At 39.4% G+C, this 18,214-nt stretch overlaps 1 protein-coding gene across 10 annotated transcripts in view; it reads left to right on the top strand.

Moving 5' to 3' along the window:
* Nucleotides 1-18,000, top strand: part of PECAM1 (platelet and endothelial cell adhesion molecule 1) — a 38,708-nt gene extending 20,708 nt beyond the window's left edge. For 2 of the 10 annotated variants that reach the window (XM_026861062.1, XM_026861056.1), the window contains 3 exons: nucleotides 3,741-3,797; nucleotides 10,935-10,957; nucleotides 15,896-18,000. In XM_026861062.1, coding sequence (XP_026716863.1) covers nucleotides 3,741-3,797; nucleotides 10,935-10,957; nucleotides 15,896-15,925 — 110 coding nt within the window. In that variant the 3' untranslated portion in view covers nucleotides 15,926-18,000. Of the gene's footprint in view, nucleotides 1-3,740; nucleotides 3,798-10,916; nucleotides 10,958-15,895 lie in introns of all 10 variants that reach the window. The other 8 variants (XM_026861058.1, XM_026861055.1, XM_026861065.1 and 5 more) reach the window with 4 other exon arrangements.
* Nucleotides 18,001-18,214: the final 214 nt, after the last annotated feature.

The following is an 18,214-nucleotide window of genomic DNA, read 5'->3' as shown; positions in this document are numbered from 1 at the left end:
ACTACTCCAGTATACCAGAGTAATAAGATAGTATCTGTGCTACGTGGACTGAACGCCATTAAACTGCAAACTGCAAAATAATGTTTAAAAGATAGTGTGCAAATGAGATCAGATTATTTTAACTGAATGCTGTCTCCTGTTACAGACCTATGTATGACATACAATCGATTCTATAAGACTGAACTGTGCTTCAGGTCTATTGAGATATGATAGCCCCCTAATCTACTTCTTTTGCTGCACCCAGGACACAAGTGAACGCTTAGTAAATGCATGCTTTGGTTGCGTAAATGGCAACAGCACTGCAGGCATTTAATGTGTTAATCTTTCAGAGCATCTTGAGGATGCTGCTTAAATGGAACCAGTCGTATGAAACCAAGTTGCAAGATTAATTCTTTCAGCTCTGCACTGCCGATCACAGTGAGAACAGGATAAGATTTATTCTTGGGAAAAGAGAAACAAAGCCAGGGTTTTTTTTATATACCCTTGTAATAATCATGTACACCCAAAAAAAACCCAACCTTCAGCCATAGGACTGTGCCAGATACTTCTGACACATTGATGTTATTGTACAAGTTTTGTTTCAAATCATAATATTGTTTCCTGTCTGTCTGTGGGTTATGACCAGTCCTTCTTAGGGATCAGACCTTTCAGATTATCACCTAGCTCCAAACCCTATCGCACCTGTTTTGATTCTGTGTATTTTCTGAATGAAGACCAAGTATATCACGCTCACCTTTTCTCTGGACATGCATATCTCATCCAGCAGGCTACATGTAGAGTTTGATTCCTTCTGTCTTTTGAGGAACTCCAGATTTCTTTGGTCTCTCAGGACTAACTTCAAATTAATTTATCTTCCCAATCATTTGTTTCTCCTGTTACTGTTGTCAATGTCAATATTAATGTTCATCTCAGGAGCAGGAGAATCATATTTTGTGTATTGTGAAAGACTACTGCCATAAATGCTGCAGTATCTAAGCTATAACAGTAGCCTTCATGTCATTTTTGGGAATCACAAATAATTGAATGCCACCTCAGAACAACTACATAGTTGTAGAAGGATGTACATCTTGTCTTTGACAGCAAAGAACTACTTGTATTTGAAAACAGTGTATACACTCTGTTTTCTCAGCCATGTCTGCACTAGCTCATCATTTCTGAAATACTTCTTAACACAGTATAATGGCAAATAGGCTAGAGTGCTAGGAACTTTATATGTACTGTGCTTCTGTATGAGGAAAATCAGGGTTCATTAAAGTGTTACTCATAGAGAGTGGTAAGCTTGCTAGAAGAAAAATTGCACTTCTTTATTTTAAAAATACCATGTGGGAATAACTTGATACCTACCTTTTGAAGTAGGGGTGAAGAGCCTAGACAAATATGAGGTAGACCTGGGGCTACACAGTCCAGCTCTTATTTGGGGTAGTCACAGTGGAATGTTAATTTGGTATTTAAAGATGTGGTAATTCTAGAGAATGATTAAATGGAGATTAGATGCTTGACAAAAATATAATGCTTATCTTTTCTGAAGCTGAGTTGTGCAAAATGATGGCAAAGTGATTTAGACCCGTTACTGTTAATCCCAGCAAAACCAAAAGCCAGTGCTAAAGTAAGACCAGGAAATATCCCTAAAGAGAGAAGGGAGAAACTGCTAACGATGGCGAGTAAGAACACGCTCCTGTTACTTTTATAGCTGGTTAGTTATCTGCAGGGTGGCAACATTATAAAGCTAGCAGGAACAAAATTTCAAATCATCCAAGTAATTTCTCCTAGCACATTTTTTCAGTGCTGAGATGGCTTTTGGAAGATTAACAAAGAAAATAACATGGGCAGTGACATTATGTCACAATTTAATGAAATGGGTCTGAAAAAAAAACCGCAAGCTAACGAAATGCTTCCCACCAAGTCTTTCCGCAGAGTCACCAGAAGTAGATTTAAGACTGTAATCTGCTAAAAAAAAAAAGAAGTTCCAAACAAAATGAGCTACCTCTCATTAAAATTCTGAGGAGAAGACTTCTTACTTCACTGGAAATTGAATTGATAATTTAAGCAGTAGTCCATAAGCATATGAAATGCACTTCAAGATCTCCAGACTATTTTGCGAAGAAAGTTCATGCCAAAACTGCAAGTTTGAAAGCTGTGATTAGGCACTTGGTGAAGTGTAACTCCTAGTGTTGTTGAAATTAATAGCAGTTTTGCAACTCAATTTTGATGTGTTAGCTCCCAACATTTAAAGGATGATTAACAGAATTAAAAATTAAATTAGCTTTGGGAAATTAGAATGTGGTGTGAGAGACACTTGGGATCTTCAGAGAGATACAGAACAGTAACAGTCCTGATTCTGAGTCTGGCTGCAGATCAGAATGTCTGAATTCTTTAAATGTTTTTTATAGCTAAAAGACAAGACTCTGTATCCAGAAATGTGGATTTTCTTTCCAGTTTCTTGCAGAGGGGGCACAACCATTTTCTTTTTAACTAGAAAAATCTAACTTCTTGGTTTATTGAAGATCCACAGAAACTGGAGGTGTTATAGGTAGAATTCTGAGGTTTTCTCAGAGAATCCGTTTAACTGAAATGAATGAATGTTTCTAAGATGCTTTGAGTCCCTTGAACAGCAAGCTCCTAGACTCTGCCTGCAGAGGCCTTTATACCAAATGAAAAAAACGGTTTCAAACGCACAGAGTTCTGGAGCACTTTGCTCTACTATGGTTGCCCGGGGATTCTTAATCTACAACCATGCAAGAAATCAAGGAAACTGTTCTAATCTCCTACTAGCCAGAGATGTGTTTACGCTGGCCATAGAGAAACTGAGTTCTTGCTACTTTCAGGTCTTTCGACAAGGCTTTGCCCCTTCCCTACTGGGCTAAATGCCTGTAGTCTGGTATCAGAACTCGGGGTAGGTTTTCACACATGTTGGATAACAAGAAAGGAAGAGCTTTTTGCTCTCCATCTCATACAAGAGCAGAGCTTTACAGGAACTTGTAAATTTATGGCCTGAAAAGTATCTAATCTAAGACTAACATTGCATTTGTAACCCAGCTGTGTCCATGGAGGCACAAATCTTTTCTGTCTGCTTTTTCTCCTTACTTTCTATCTTTCCACAAGCCTTCTTAGCCTTCAGTCCTGCTCTGTCTGCCTGATCTCAGTGCACTAATGGAAGAGTCTGCCACACTGAGGAACTGAGAGACTTTTCCTAGACAGCACCTAAATAGAAGCTGGGCAGTGTGAAATCTGCAAATATCCCTCTGAGACATTTCACAAAGAACAGCAAATTAGATTATTTTTGTGCCCGTAAGATTTAATCAGGCTAGTTGCCAAAAGGGGGTGTAGTTAGCCTTCCAAATGATAGATCTCAGGTCTAGAATCCCCCAAATCCTTAGAGCAAACTGAAGAAGCTCTGCAAAGTGATCCACAGAAACTCTTCTCTAGTGGTATATGTCCCTGTAAAATTAAAGCAGTATAAAATTGAGAAGATTATTAGAATGCTAAAGTCACATTTAGAAAGGGAGGTCTATTTTCAGCATTATTTTTATATAGAGGGGGAGACATCTCCCTCTCAGAACCTTAGAGTCTGGGTTTGGGGTGGGGGGTGCAGTTGCTTTTTCATACAGACTCCACAGGCTCATTGCTGCTTATGTAACTACTTCCTCTGAAAGTAAAACAGTGTGTTCTGTTTGTTTAAGGAGCTTTTCATAAGAAAAAAAAAAAAAAAAAAATTTATTTTGTGCCAATACATTTTACAGCTCCTGTACAGAAGGGGACTGAAACAGTTTATAGTGAAATCAGAAAATCTAATAATGGTAAGTAAGCTAGTGAAAAATTAAACACATAAAGCATTTGTATAGAGATTAGAGATAAATTTGTGACCGAGTAGTTTAAAAGATTAATGCCATAAAAAGAGACCCAAGTCACATAGGAACACACCAAAGGGCAGCTATGGAATCACAGCTGTCGATAAATCGTATAACACCTTGATGGTTTCTCATAAATCAATGATATTTAATGCAGTGGGTGCAAATTTCTAACATCTACTTCATCAGTCCATTTGCACTCTACCTGCTAAATAGTTTGGCATCTGAACCTGGAGCGGAACATGCCCTGTTAGGGATTAGGATGCTATGCTGTGTTATCTCAAACTGCTCATGAACAACACTCTTCCTCTTAGTTGATCCTGTCTGCCGTGTGTTACAAAATATTGCACTGGTTTTGGATATAACACCAGGAAATTTCTATGAAGCCTCCAACAACAAACTCTAAAAACCTCTATAGCAATACGGTCACTTCAGTAGGGTGGGTTGTTTGTGTTAAGCACCATCAAAAATTGTCTCAGATTGTACGCTGCAGCTGTTCTACCCCTCCACCTTCTGTAACACGGACTTGTGTATGCAGGCATTAGCAGCTTACTGGCAATTACTGTGTATAAATATTCTGGCAGTAATGAGTTCAGAGACAGGAGGTCAAAAGTGTTTCTTCATAGTTTGTCAAAGACTAAATCAGAAAGGATTTCCTTTCCTCTCTTTGTGTTAGGAAGTCTAGATTTGTAAATATTAGGGCTGTAAACTGCTCTGGTTTTGTCCCCGTCCATGTTACCAGCTGGGCTTGTTGTGTGCCATATTTAATTTTTGATCATTGTGTTTTATTTTGCTCTTTTTCTATTTTATAAGGGATTTCCCACCTGCTCTGACACAGTATTTTGTTTCTAGGGAATCTTTCATGTGAGGGTCTCCAAGTACTTTAGAAAACATTACTTAATTTTCCCCTGTGAGGACTTATAAGGCAATTTTTATCTCCATTTTACAGCTGAGTAAACAGAGAGATTAGGTCATTTGTTTAAGGCAATGTGTTTAGAGAGTGACAACACTGGGAACAGAATTTCAGAATCCTGACTCCTGGCTTGGTGCTGAGCCTATATGTTGTCGTCATTTTTCACAGCCTTGCAGAAAAGCAGCATATCCTTTACACTAAAGAACAGGGCTAGGCACTTCATGTAAGATCACCTGGCAGCATCATGAGAAAAAACGAGCGCATTTTAGGGCTGAACCAAAAGGCTGCTAATGTTCTGTTTTCCAGTGAGTGTGAACTGGACCTGTGAGAGGCTGCAGAAGCTGACTGCATAACCCCTCCCTTGCTTTCTGGCAAGGTGTGAAGCTGATCATCACACCTTTCATCATTCCTATTTTTGACATAACAGAAAGTGTTGTGTGCTAGAAGGATGTTTTGTGACATGTAGTGTAAACTCAAGGTCGGTACAGCAGAGCTATAATTTAACGCTCCTATAAGACTGTACTTGCCATGAAGTGGGAAATGCAATGCAATAAGATATGATTGAAAGACAGAGCTGAATTAGCCAGATGATATGCAAACGCCCCTTAATCTTACAGTCCACCTGCTCTTTTATGCATAACATTCTACAGTTTCAGTTATTCTTGGAAACGTAGTAACAGTTTATTGTTTTAATCACGTCTGTTTTTCCTGACTGATACACAGGAAAAGTGTTTCAAATAGATAAGCAGTGCATCACATAGCTATGCAGTTGCTTTGGATAGCTACATTACAGCCCATTCAAATGTAATATTTACTTTGATTTTTGATAGGCTGTGTGATTGCAAGGTGGCAAAGTATAAATGCAGTGGAGGATCCTTAGGAAACTGATCTATCTTCTTAAGTACTTTATATTAATATATTAAAGGTCAATTGTGAAGGAGGTTGAACATTATTAGTGGGTACAGAAGTTGGTTTACCATTATGATCTTCACTACTTTTGAATATTCTAGGAGAATTTTTGAGCAAATGCCCAAGAGTACAGTCTACTTCAGGAAGTTAATGGTTCAGACAAACGTGTCCTCTGGGCAAATTACATTAATTTCCAGCTACACAGTTTGACAGATGTAACACCTAAGACCTATGTAACATTTTATTATTATTTGTTTGCAGCTAAATACTGTGATTTGTTTAATTAGAATTGAGTGCTTTATAAGCAGTTTTTTCCTTTCAAGGAGTTGTCTGTGCGTTCCAGAAATTGTGTCCACTAGAGAGGAAGCTGAAGAGCTGTCAGTAGTTGTTATGTCTGATGCAAAAATTTGTGACTGAGCTAAAATATCTTTCCCCTTCATTCTTCTGATGGCTCTCACTGCTGTCCCCAGTGGGCAGATGCCATGGCAGTAACCAACTCCCGTATTTTGAGTTCTACAGCTATTGCTTGTCCTTATACAAAATCATGAATCCCCAGTGCAGATAATGCTCTGGCTTTTCCCAAGTCCCAGGCCTCTGGCAGTATGCTGAGCATCTGCCATTATTCCTTTTCTTTTTATTTTCCTGGTATTGCCTATGTTATCTCCTGTTACTATCATTTTAGTGTCTCCATCACACTGTGGTAAGACTTCCTATCTTACCTGCTGTGCTGCTTGCTTTATTCCAAGTATCAGGCCTAAAGAGGTGTTATGTTAAAGATAGACAGAAGCAAGCTGTCAAATGCACATTTAAAATCCCACAAGACCTGCATGTGGTTAACTAGAGTTAACCTGTTAACGGTAGGAAAAGCAGGTCATTTGCAAAATTCAAGTCTAGTCAAGTGTATTTTGATTGAAAGTCAAATAACAGTCCTGTAGATAGAGAATGTCAGTCTTTAGTTGGACACTGTATTTCCTCTGATAGAATGAGAGGTTTAAGGAGGATGCTGATCACTAGCATTGTTTCTGGAAACAACTCAAAGAGATGAAGTTGTCCTAGCATTATTATTGAATGGTTAGTTTAATTCAGAGAAAGGAGATTTAGTGTTCAGGAAGTTCACCCAGGAACTGATTTAAAACCTTTTCTAAGGCAATAGGTTGTTACTTTAGTATTTTACCTAAAGTACCTAAAGCTTTGAGCTTCAGCTTTAAATCAAACCTGACATCCAAATGGCAGTTTAGGGAATGGGCACAATTAACACATTTGTCTAAAACTCCTTCACACCTATCAGGATGAACTCATTTCCTTAAAATACTGCTTTCTCTGGTTGCTCTGTGAAAAGGCCAAAGTATATTGAGAGTCAAGAATATCCAGCCCAGTCCCAGAGCTGTTGCTTTTTGTTTGAGAAGAACTGAGACAGTCCAAAACTTAAGCAAAACAGGCAATTGTCTAAATCAACAGACTGCCAAGGATGATAAAATGACTGTGGCCTTGCTGCTTGCTTTGCCTGCGCAGCAGTCCCACCAGGCTAGGCTGGCAGCTGATGCTCTTCCTGAGGGAGGGTCAGGATGTGTCAGATACCAAGTTCAGCTGGGTGGGTGGAGGCTCTTTTAGATGCCTGATTTACTTCCATCACACCTTTCATCCTCCCAAGAGGCAGTAGGGCAGGATGTCCAAGCATCTCCATACTGGTTCTTTATTTCAGCTCCCCTTCCCTCAACGCTGATCCCAGTTCTTGGGGTAACACAGTTCTGTTCATATTGCTGAGAAGACCAGAGGCAACCCCAGTTCAAAGATTTCCTTATATTTTTACAGGGAACCTCTTGTGGAAGACAATGTGTTAGTACATTCTTGCTCCTTAGTGAACTCTGCCTTTGCTCTGTATCAAATCCAGAGCTGACAGAAGCCAGTGACAGGCTTCGCACTGATCTTGATGTGTGCTGAATTGAACTCATAGTGGTTAATTGCAAGAGAGTTATTCCTAATCTCTTATTAGGAAAATGGAAATCTAGTGAACAAAATGCAGAACCAACCTTTATGCTGCTAAATCTGGAAAAATGAATTGCTCATTTGGAAGCAACTGCCCTGGTGAGACAGGAAATTCTAAGAATCCTATTGCAACCAACAATGTACTATGGAAAAATAAATATATCCCAGTGGAAAGAGGCATGAGAAATCCCCGCTGCATTCAGTCGTTTGGAACAAACTATTGGAAATCAGTTCTAGCAATCAGGAAATCTGCTCAAATACTTTCCTGCTACTGACCCTCAGGCTTCACACCTCTGTACTACACAGAATTTCCCACTGAACACCTTTTCCAGCATGGAGAAAACTCCCAGGGCCTGGGGATTCATGATGTTATTCAAAACTTAGGCCTTAGGAGCACATGCTAGTTGCATGCAGTCTGAAATCATGCAAATAACCTGTCCCTTCTCCAAAACAAAAACTCTCTGGATCTTTAGGTTTCAAGACATACTCTAGACCAAAGCCTGGATCCATGAGACATTGATTCCAGATCCAAATGCTTACAATAGCTGCAGCCAAAAATTAGGCAAAGCCAGATGGTTTCAGTAAGGCACAAATATGCAGGGAACTTCTGACCTAGCTTGAACCTAAAATTGCAAAGCTGAATTGCATGCATGCCCCTGTGTAAGATCTGTTCCCAAGCTGCCTGCCAAGATTCTCTGTTAGAAGCTACTGCTCCAACAAAAGCCTTGGCAGAACACAGTATGTGTCTGCAGTTCAGCATCTCCAGTTGATAATCTAGCGGTTTAGCTTTCACCAGTGTTGGAGATGGATTATGAATTGCAACTGTTTAGGCAGATATTCTCTTCTCCATAACCTCTAGTAACAAGAAAAGGCAGAGCAGGTGGGGATGAAGAGTGTTTTACATTCCTGCCGTTAATGTATTCCTTTGTAAAAATGTGTTCTTCGAATTTAAAACCCCAACAACTAAAAGCAACAGGAAGGGTTTAAATCCATCAGAAATCCATAAAAACACCTACCTTTATTAGACTTGTGAATCTTTAGAAATCACCAGCACCAGACCTTCAGCTCTGGTTCCTTTCACAAAATATGCAGCTTCTTGTTTGCCCTGCTATGGGAGCTTGACCAAATTTTCTGCATATGACTAGAATCCAGGAGATCTCATTTCCCTGTTTTTGATAGTAAGGGAAAGCCAGATGTCATTTGAAAAATCTCTCTGTTCTCTTTCATCACAGTAAAATCAGTGTGTTTCAAGTAAAGAACATTTCATGTTTTTAACAAGAATGGAATAAAAAGCTTGTGAAAAGATTGACATAGCCAAGAATCAGTAAAAGTACCATATCATTGTGCTTTCCTTAGAGGCTACGTGCTGGCTTACTTGATTGGTACCTTTTAGAAATCATAGCCTTCCAGCAGCACTTTCAAAGGACAGATTGTGACATTCTTCTGGTAGAGATAAGATACTTAGCTAGAAAGCCACACTATTTTGAATCTGGGTGACAGATAACAAGGCGGGATATCTGTTACTGTGACCTAGTAGCTTTGGGGTAGCAAACATCCCGTTGTTTGAAGTTTGGAATTTATACAAAATTTCTCATTTCCTCCTTCCTGTAAGCACAATACATTGTGACAGAGGACTAAACTACAGCTTGTTAATACTTCATAAACCTTACATATAGTTTTGACCACTTAAAAGTCAAGCTTTGATGTAGCACTGGGTCAGCAGTGGTTTTGTTCACTTCTGACAGGTTTCAAAACACAAAAAGCTTTTATGCGTTTCTCATATAACTTTTCATTTTATTTCTTATCAAACTGGCTAAACATATAGAGATCAATCTTGCCAGACACTAAGATAAATTTTATACTGAAATTAAGTTTATGCACTGGTATAAGGTGCTGTAACCACTTCAGGTTTTAATGCTTTTCCTAGGCTAAAAGTTCTGGGTAGAACTGTCTTGGAGAAAACTCATGGTGTACAATGACAGCAACATTCATATAGTTTCTCTGTGTTTCAGAAACTGCAGCCTGATTGTATACTGTGTTCATGATGCTGCTTTCAGTGAAGCAGAACCACAGTCCTAATGTAATAAAAATGTGGACGGTAGAAGCTGTATGAGCTTAACTGCACCACAAATATACACAGATGTAATCATAGAGAAAAAGACACTTTAGCATTGTTATCCGCAAAGTTAGATTCACGTGTGTTCAGTTTCCTCATTGCTTCTGCTGGATGGTGGTAGTACTTTTCATAATATCCTTCATGTAATGACTTCAGAGAACTTTTCAGAATTTACATAAGTGTTCTGCTTATGGAAGACAGATGATATTATTTGCTATTTAAAAAATGCATACTTAGAAAAAAACATAGATGCAGAGACCACCCCATATTTATAGAAAAAATACTGGCAAGATTAACCCAGAGCCCTAGTCCAAACTCTCTGTTTTGGGCATTTTCCTTTGAGCAATTTCTTTGACTCAGTCTCTTTCTACTGCATTTCATATAGTTTCCAAGAAAATACCCTTCAAGATTCAGCGTGCACTTTCGTCACATGTGAAATATCTTAACAGACCATATAAAAGAGCACTTTTAACGAGACTTGAAGTCTTATTCTAAAAGCAGAGTTGCTTTCCTCATGTCTTACTTTCAGAGGGCGAAGAAATATTTATGTTTTAGTATTTGAAGGTATTCTGTGAAATTTCTGAATAGCTAAATCCAGGTTTAAAAAAAAAAGAAAAAAAAGCGCCTAAGATCTAAAGTTCACTGAACCTAAATGGAAAGAGCCCACTGGTTCTCAGGCTTTCGCTGGGAACAAGCATCTTTTTATTAATAAAATTTCAGGTGTCTTTGCAGGATCTTATTTGGCTCTGAAAGTTGTATCCTCTACCGGATTTCTGCAGTACGTTTTTTTCCTGGCAAGGAATTGGAAGAGGAAGTATAATGCTCATGAGAACTTGCCTCTAAAAGGAAGACTTTTTTGTCCAGTAACAGCTTGTGCTCTCAGTAGAGACTTTTGCTCGAAACCATAATCAGGAAAGCTGTCAAACGTGTACTGTTCAACATGGTCTTTGAAATGTCTGGTCCCACCTGCGTTCTTGAATTAAGATAGTGCTTGGAAACTTCTTAGGACTGGAGTTTGAACCTTAGTTGTAGGTAGCAATTTTACATCATTGCAAGGTGAACAAAAAATGTTGTATTAAACATAAAGGTGTACTTTCTGGAACATAGAACTAATCACTCTGCAATGTGCCATTTCATAATTTAGACATATTTTATTTTGCAGATTCTGTGGAAAACAGGCATTCTGTAAGTATACATTTTATGCAAGCGGTTAAATACAGGGAAACTGGATTGAGATTATTGTGTATCTAGTGAGATAGTGTTCAAGTGTTGCTATAATTGTTTATTTGTTGTTAGGGACCTTTACTGGACAGCTACTGGGCAATCCCTTCATATATATTCTCACTAATCAGGCTTTTAGTACTACATTTCTAGAGTGGTCAGCTTTAAAAGTCCGTGGAACTGACTGGTACTTGGTAGTGCTGGTACAGGAGGAAGATGCAAATAATGTTCTTCCAAGAATTTGTGTTGAACACCTGCACAGCTTTGGATATGTGCCACAAATATTCATGCTGACGGAATGGCACAAAGTTGGGGAGGGTTGCTGCTTCCTTCAGGTTCCTGATGGACCCGAGGCACTCAAGATTTGCATATGAAAATCTCCTAAATTGCTTAATCTATCACTAGGGACAGAGCTGTATTTCCAGTCCCATCTGTAAAATCTACAGGGTTTTTAGTGCTGGTGAATCTCCTCGAGGTGTGCGTGCTCACATGCACACACGTACATTCTGTGACTGGAATACCCAGAGAAGTGAGGTCCTTCCTCAGGTGTGAAATGAAGAGTTAAACTAAGGGGGAATGGCTGATCACCTCAACTCGCAGAAGTCACTTCTATTCACTGCCTGCCACTGTTTCCTTTTGGCTTCATTTTCATCCACTGGTATAGCAAGTGGGATGACTCTAAAGGCTGGTGGTGAAAACTCAGACTTTGTAAGAAATTTTAAAGGCAAGCAATTTTTTTTACCTCAGAGTACATAGCTGTGTCACAGTTACGCTGCTCTAACCAAGAGGTGAGAATATTACCGTCCATATGTGGAGGGTCTTAGCTAAACCGTGAGGAGTTTTGTGAAGGTTCTGTAGGTCGTGAACAGCTTTATAGGGCTAAGAAGCCAGTGAAAAAATACGTTGTTGGGGTTATTTTTAAAAAAATACATGTGTTGAATGAGCTGTTACTCTGCTCTCAAGAGATCTAAGGGGCAGGGAACTTACATTTCAGGAGTACTTTCAAGAATGTTAGATAAACTGTCTAATCCAACCTCAAACCATGCAGACGAGGTGGTTTTTCTGCCATCCGCTTTGTGACTTTCGAACTTGTACTTAAAAAGAAAAATAGAGAGACTCATAAATAAGAATCACAATAGCACAGTCTACGTCAGCTTATGGCATCCATTTGAGTTTTGAAAGGCTCCATCAGCACTCACATCCCCGTGGGATAAGAAAGCAGCCCATTGTATTATTTACAGACACTGGCAGTGCACTGAAGGTCACAGATTGTGTTATAATAAACAGACATATATTAACAGGCCAATAGGGTTTATAGTATCATTGTCTCTCTTAGTTTAAAGGTTTGTTTTTATTCTTTGCTCTTAATTTTCTAAAAATAAATTGAGCTGAACCCTCCTCTGGCTTACACCAGGCATTCCTTGGAGAATCATGCAGAAGGAAATTTGTCCCTGTCCGACACAAAAAGAAAAATGGTCAAGCGTGGCTGTGATAGACATCTGGTGTAAACTCAGGGAGGAGTTTTTGCCTCTTTTTTTCCACACCCTACATAATTTATAATGGATATTGGACGAAAGACTAAAATTTTATGAAGAATTTTTTTGTTTTCCTGTGGCCAAAAGTGAGTAAGAAATCTTTCCATGGAAGTATAATGAGACTGCTTCAGTGAAAATGCACTGACTATCCCACGTAAATCACTTTCACCATAATTAATTGGGCTATTAAAGCTTGCTAAACCAAACAATCTATGAAGTAATGTTGGATTCAAGGGAGAAAAGTGTCAGCTGAGGGCAGTGGTTTCTTTGTGTTGTCAAAACAAACTCTTGCTAACAGTAGTAATGTAATAATCTAGATACTCTGTGAAACTAATCACATTTTCATAAACACCCCAAAGAAAAGTCAACTATATAACACTTGAACATCTTACTTGAGTTTTCCTAGAAGTAGCCTTACTCAGTTCACATCTGTGACATTGTCCTCTCCTTAGATACTGTTCATGTACCTAACATAGGAGCTATTTCTTTTTTTGAATTATTAGTGCTTTAAAGGACATAGCAAAAAACCATATCCCCATCTTCTGCTTCAGAAATTCCCACTTCTATTCCCAATAAAGCTTGTGACAAAAAGCAGCATCATCCCTCTTTTGAACTCTCCAGATAAGTGACCTAAAGTTGGACTGGACAGATAAAATTTTTTATAGATTTTCCATCCCCCCTATTTTCCTCCCAGCACTTTTCAGGCAACATAGGTGAGTGCAGAAGAAGCAGGGTGCTACTAATGGGCTTTCTATCATTATTTTCTTGTCACTGTTTTTTTCTGTAGCTCATTTTCACACAATGCTTAACTGTCAGGTACCTCAGAGCCTTGGTCCAATTGAGGAGTTGTTGATCCTACTCATGAAAAGGAAAACGCTTATATAGTGATCAAGTGGCTTAAACTTCCTCCCCAGCTGTTCTGCTTCTTTAGAGCCAGATGAAGTGTTTGGCTTAGAGGTGAAGCTGCTTTCGATCTGCTACTCCCTTAGTTTGTTAGCGAAAGGAGGCCTTCGGGAGCTGGGCTGATCAGCTGCTCTCTCAGCCACATGAAAATGCCCGATGGATTACTTAGCTATAGAGACCTGTCAAAAAAAAACTTGAAGAATTTGGCTCCGTTTAGGAAGTAATAGGTATTCCAGAAGTGTGGGACAAAGGGCACCACAGCAGAGAGAAGAATGTTCTGCTAAGAGCTATGTTTTTAGAGACAGGAGGACACGCAGCCTTGTTGTTTCAGTAATGATGGTGGAGACTCGACAACAGATTCTGCTGTCCTTTTCACTCTCTAAGTTCAAATGACAACGTGGGTTCCGCTCCTCAGATAAACTCTGTTAACTTACTCACTTCTGCATTGATCTTCCAGAAGTCACGGGCAAAACCGAGTACTGCACGGCGGAAAAGAAAGATGAAGCAGATCGTTTTAATGAGCACTAGCCCTGCTTTGTGCATTTGCCCCTGCATGGTTTCTGTCAGAATAAATACAATCCAGCATGGAAATCTAAGCACTTCGCTATGTCTTCACTGAGTCCATTACAAAATTGAGCTCAGGGCTGTAGTAAACACTGTGTACTGACAATGTGTTGTGTTACACAGAGGCAGTGAATGTGTTTTGTATTATGTCAAGAAAGGTGGTGCGTTAGAAAAACAATCAGTTAAAGTTTGAACTGTTTGAATTGTATAAAGGCCCGACTGCAGTACAAGTTTCTGACTGATTTGCAGTCCAGAGTACCTTGAACCTGGATGTCTTGGACTTTTAGGTAATTTAGAAATTAACCTAAAGTTTTGGGTTGGGGGTCGCTTCCCTCTTTCTCCTGTTTCAGAAATTTGTATCTTAAATGCCATCCATAGGAAGCATTTGCAAAAGAAATGAATTACTTAGAGAGGAACTGGGAGGAGGTTTCCTTCCTGAAATCAGAGCTGGCAATCTTTCTAAGTTATTTAATGGTCCCAGTTTCTGAAAACATATTGAAGGAAATATCTTAACAATGAGATAGCCACTTCGCCAAATACTAATTGGTATTGTGTCAAATTTACCTCAGCGGTACGTTCTGACTTCATACCTCCTCCTCCCCTATTACCTCTTAGTTGTGTATGTTTGCTTGTTTGTTTGATTCTGTCCTAGGGGTACAGGAGGACTGGCAGCCTCAGGCAGGACATAGTGTACTTTTAGCTGCCTATTTGTTCAACCTTAGAATGTACCCTCTGAGACAGAAACCTGTACAGTTTAAGTCTATTTGAAGAAATCTCTGAGATTTTTTTTAGCTCCTTTCTCATCTTAGTCAAATGATCCCAAAAGTATATTGTAAATTTTCAGTGGTGAAGGAATTGCTCACATTGCCAGCACAACAGAGCCAGCTCCAAAGGGGGACCTGGCATGTGTTTAACTGCACAGTAACATGGCACAATAGTTCCAGACAGGAAATGAAGATGAAGGATGTGTCCATTTAAAATGGGGGGGGGGATTTCAGGCAGTCAGGATATGAAGAACAAGGTGATACTCTGAAATAAACACTGAATTATAAACCAGGAATTCCTGCCTCTGACTCATGGGGCAAATCCTTTGGGGGTAAGTCCACAAAAGGAATTAGGCGCCTCGGTGCTGACAGACTAAACTATTAGGTTAGAGGCCACCGTGTACTTTAGCAGGTATTTGTGGGAGGAAGACTTGCTTTGGCAACTGCTGCCAGGAAAGACTTGACAGTTGTGAATCCTCAGCGGACAGAATTATTTCTGTCATGCAATGTGAAGACGAGGAAGTTTGGGATCTCGCTTTGCCCCTTTCCGTTGGCTGGTCAAGGTCTCCTCTGTCTGCACGCTGCCTTTCGTGGTCCTCCGTGCCAGGTTTCGGTACCCCTGCTGGGTACTGAACATAACCTGTGCAAAGGGGCAGGCTCCCATAGAAACACGGTGTCTAAACGTTGAACGCTGCGTTGCTCACTGTTGAGATACCCAGGTGCTTCTTAGGAAACAGTTTCTATTCTTGTGAGACTGAAGATGGGGCCTAATTATGGCAGCTGAGCATCTACTACTAAAAAAGGGATCTGGCTTTCAGTGCCAGCAGCTCCCTTAAGAATCCAACTTTTATCAGTAAGCGCCCGGTTGCAGATGTTGGTGATTAACAGTACTGCAGTCTAGCCTGTAATTGTTAACCTAAATCTCCCACTGTCTTATTTCCTTTTTTATCTGATGAAGATAATACTAATATCTCCCCAGGGAACTGTGAGTATTTATTAGCTCATTGTACAGTGCTCTAAGGAATATGTTACTATATTTAAAGTTTTTGTATTGATCAAAAAAGACAGGAGAGGGCAGGGGGACATTTATACTCATACTTTTATTTTCTTTTCTTTTTTGCTCTTGTTGTCAACAGAGAATACAAGGGCATCCTGATGCTACTTAGAACAGTCATCTCAAAGATCAGCTGGAAGAAAACAAGCCAAGATGGAAGATGTTGCAAATGTTTCAAAAGCTCTGCAGCACTTATTTATGAGTTTGACAGGTTCTTCTTTTCAAAGTTTATTTCCTTACAGGGAACAATAGAGATGTTCTTAAAGCATTTAATGGAAAAAAATACAAATAAAAATTCTCATAGGAAAGTGGTTCTAGAAGCCACCGACCTAGGTTCTCATCTTTAATTTCTCTTGCTAATGCAATTTTGCCTTTCTTGCCTCCAGTTCATCATGCTCTGAGGAAATAAAAGGGGAAGCGACAGCTGAGGAAATAGATTTCTACAGTGCAGTAATTACTGTGATGCCAATAGGATGTAGAAATATCTGAGCTTGCTTTAAACTAGCTAACTTGGTTATCAGTAACACTACTGTGGCAGAACAGAGCTCAGCACAGCTTGGCCAGCCATGTGTGCACTTTGACAGGATCTTGCAGCTTGTGCTGAACTCCCTGTGCTGCAGCAGCTGGACTGCCACCAGCCTTGGAGCCAGCTAATTTATAGCTCACCTGGATGCTCCACTGCAATGGGGGCCTAACGGAAGAGTGAGCTCTGGGCTCTCAAAAAACTTGAATAACTGTTCAGAGATTCAGTGCTTTACCAAGTGCTTCTACCAGTAGAGGCACAAATATTCTTTATTCTTTGCTAAATTGCTTTCCCCCTTTAAAAGTTCTGATGCTTGTGGGTTAGTTTGGTGTGATGGTTCTTCGAGGAATGATCGCCCATCACAGTTATTTTGGATGATGCAAAATACAGGTCAGTGAGTTTGTACCTGAAAATCCTGTTATGTATAGTGCTTATTCCTTTGATTTTAGGAGAGATCTGAAGTTGTACTTGTGTCCGCTTTGTCCATTATGGACCTCTATACCTATCCTTTTACTCTATAGTATGATAAACCACTAACATGGACCCAGTTTGGACCTGGATCTAATCTTTGCAGACTGTGTTTATCTTGGTTGCATTAGTTTAAAAAAAAAAAAAAGAACACAGAACAGAAATAGTACTATCCCCAACCCCTTAACCAGCTGGTCTTTGATACTGCAATTGCTCTCCTTGCTGCAGATTAAATTACTACAAGATCTGGACCATTTTAATTAGAAAATAGTGAAAGAGAGGACATGGATTTGTATATACATACATAGTTACTGCTTTAATCATTGCATCAAGGCACAAAACCAGCAAGAAATACAAAAGGGGTTTATATCCTCATTCCAAACGTTTAAATTTTCAAGCTCCAGTTACTGGCTAATATCTCTAATTTATTGTTCCCTACGCAAATGTTGTTTGTATCATAAGCCTTTTATAAATGACTGACTTCATAGCACTCTTCTGTTGAGAAATGTTCTTTCTAGCATCCCATGAGTGTCTGTGCAAACGCATTAGTATAAGGAATGTGAAAAGGTATTTTAATAAAGAAACCTCTGAATGGAACTTTTCATGGGGTCTTGCATGTTCATATTAGTGACCGCTTGCAAATGAACACCTGTAAATTTTTTTATTAGCGATGAACCATATAGATACACTGTATAAATTTACATATGGAAGATGTTATCTCTGCAACAAGTGATGCCAGGCACTTAGGTCTGGTGTCATGAACCAGTTTAGCTGCAGTTAAATGCCTTAAATTGGTTTAAGATTTGAGCACAAGAGTGCTCACATTCACATTAACTCTTTTGCTAAATTACAAAGGTAAAAGTGCCTCTGCAAACCTTCCTGCAGTCCCTGGCACAGCTCAGGAAAGCCCTGGTTTCTGGAATGTTTCAAAATGTCATCTGGGCATGATGGAGAAGCAGTGGGACAATTCATTGATCTGTTTCAGCTTGTCTCTTGGCTGGAATAATCCTAAACTATTTTGGATTTAGTCTGTAATAACAGTTGTTTGCCATACTGAAGCATATCTGATCTGTCCACTTCTTAGAGTGCTGTGCCCTGCCTTGAGCACTTCTGTTTTGTCTTACAGATATACCAAAAATATTTTAAAATATGGGAGATTAGATCGGCAGACTTCTCCAGTGAAGACAAGGTGAATGAGTCCAAATGTCCTCTTACGAGCATGTCCTGTGGATGCCAAACGAGCCTCATTGCCCCATTGAAAACATTTGGGAATTAAGTCTTGAATCTGTTACCGAAACAGATTAAAACTCAGATTAGAGATCAAACAACACGTTATTGAAAAAGAACCCAAAAAAATTTCAGATTTCTGTCTTGTCAACAGGTTGAGCTCAACCAATATAAAATGAGGTG

This window comes from Athene cunicularia (assembly GCF_003259725.1).
Source record: "Athene cunicularia isolate RWA chromosome 18 unlocalized genomic scaffold, athCun1 chr18_part1, whole genome shotgun sequence".
NCBI lineage: Eukaryota > Metazoa > Chordata > Aves > Strigiformes > Strigidae > Athene > Athene cunicularia.
Note: the sequence above shows the minus strand (reverse complement) of the source record. Positions and strands in the feature narration are given on the sequence as shown.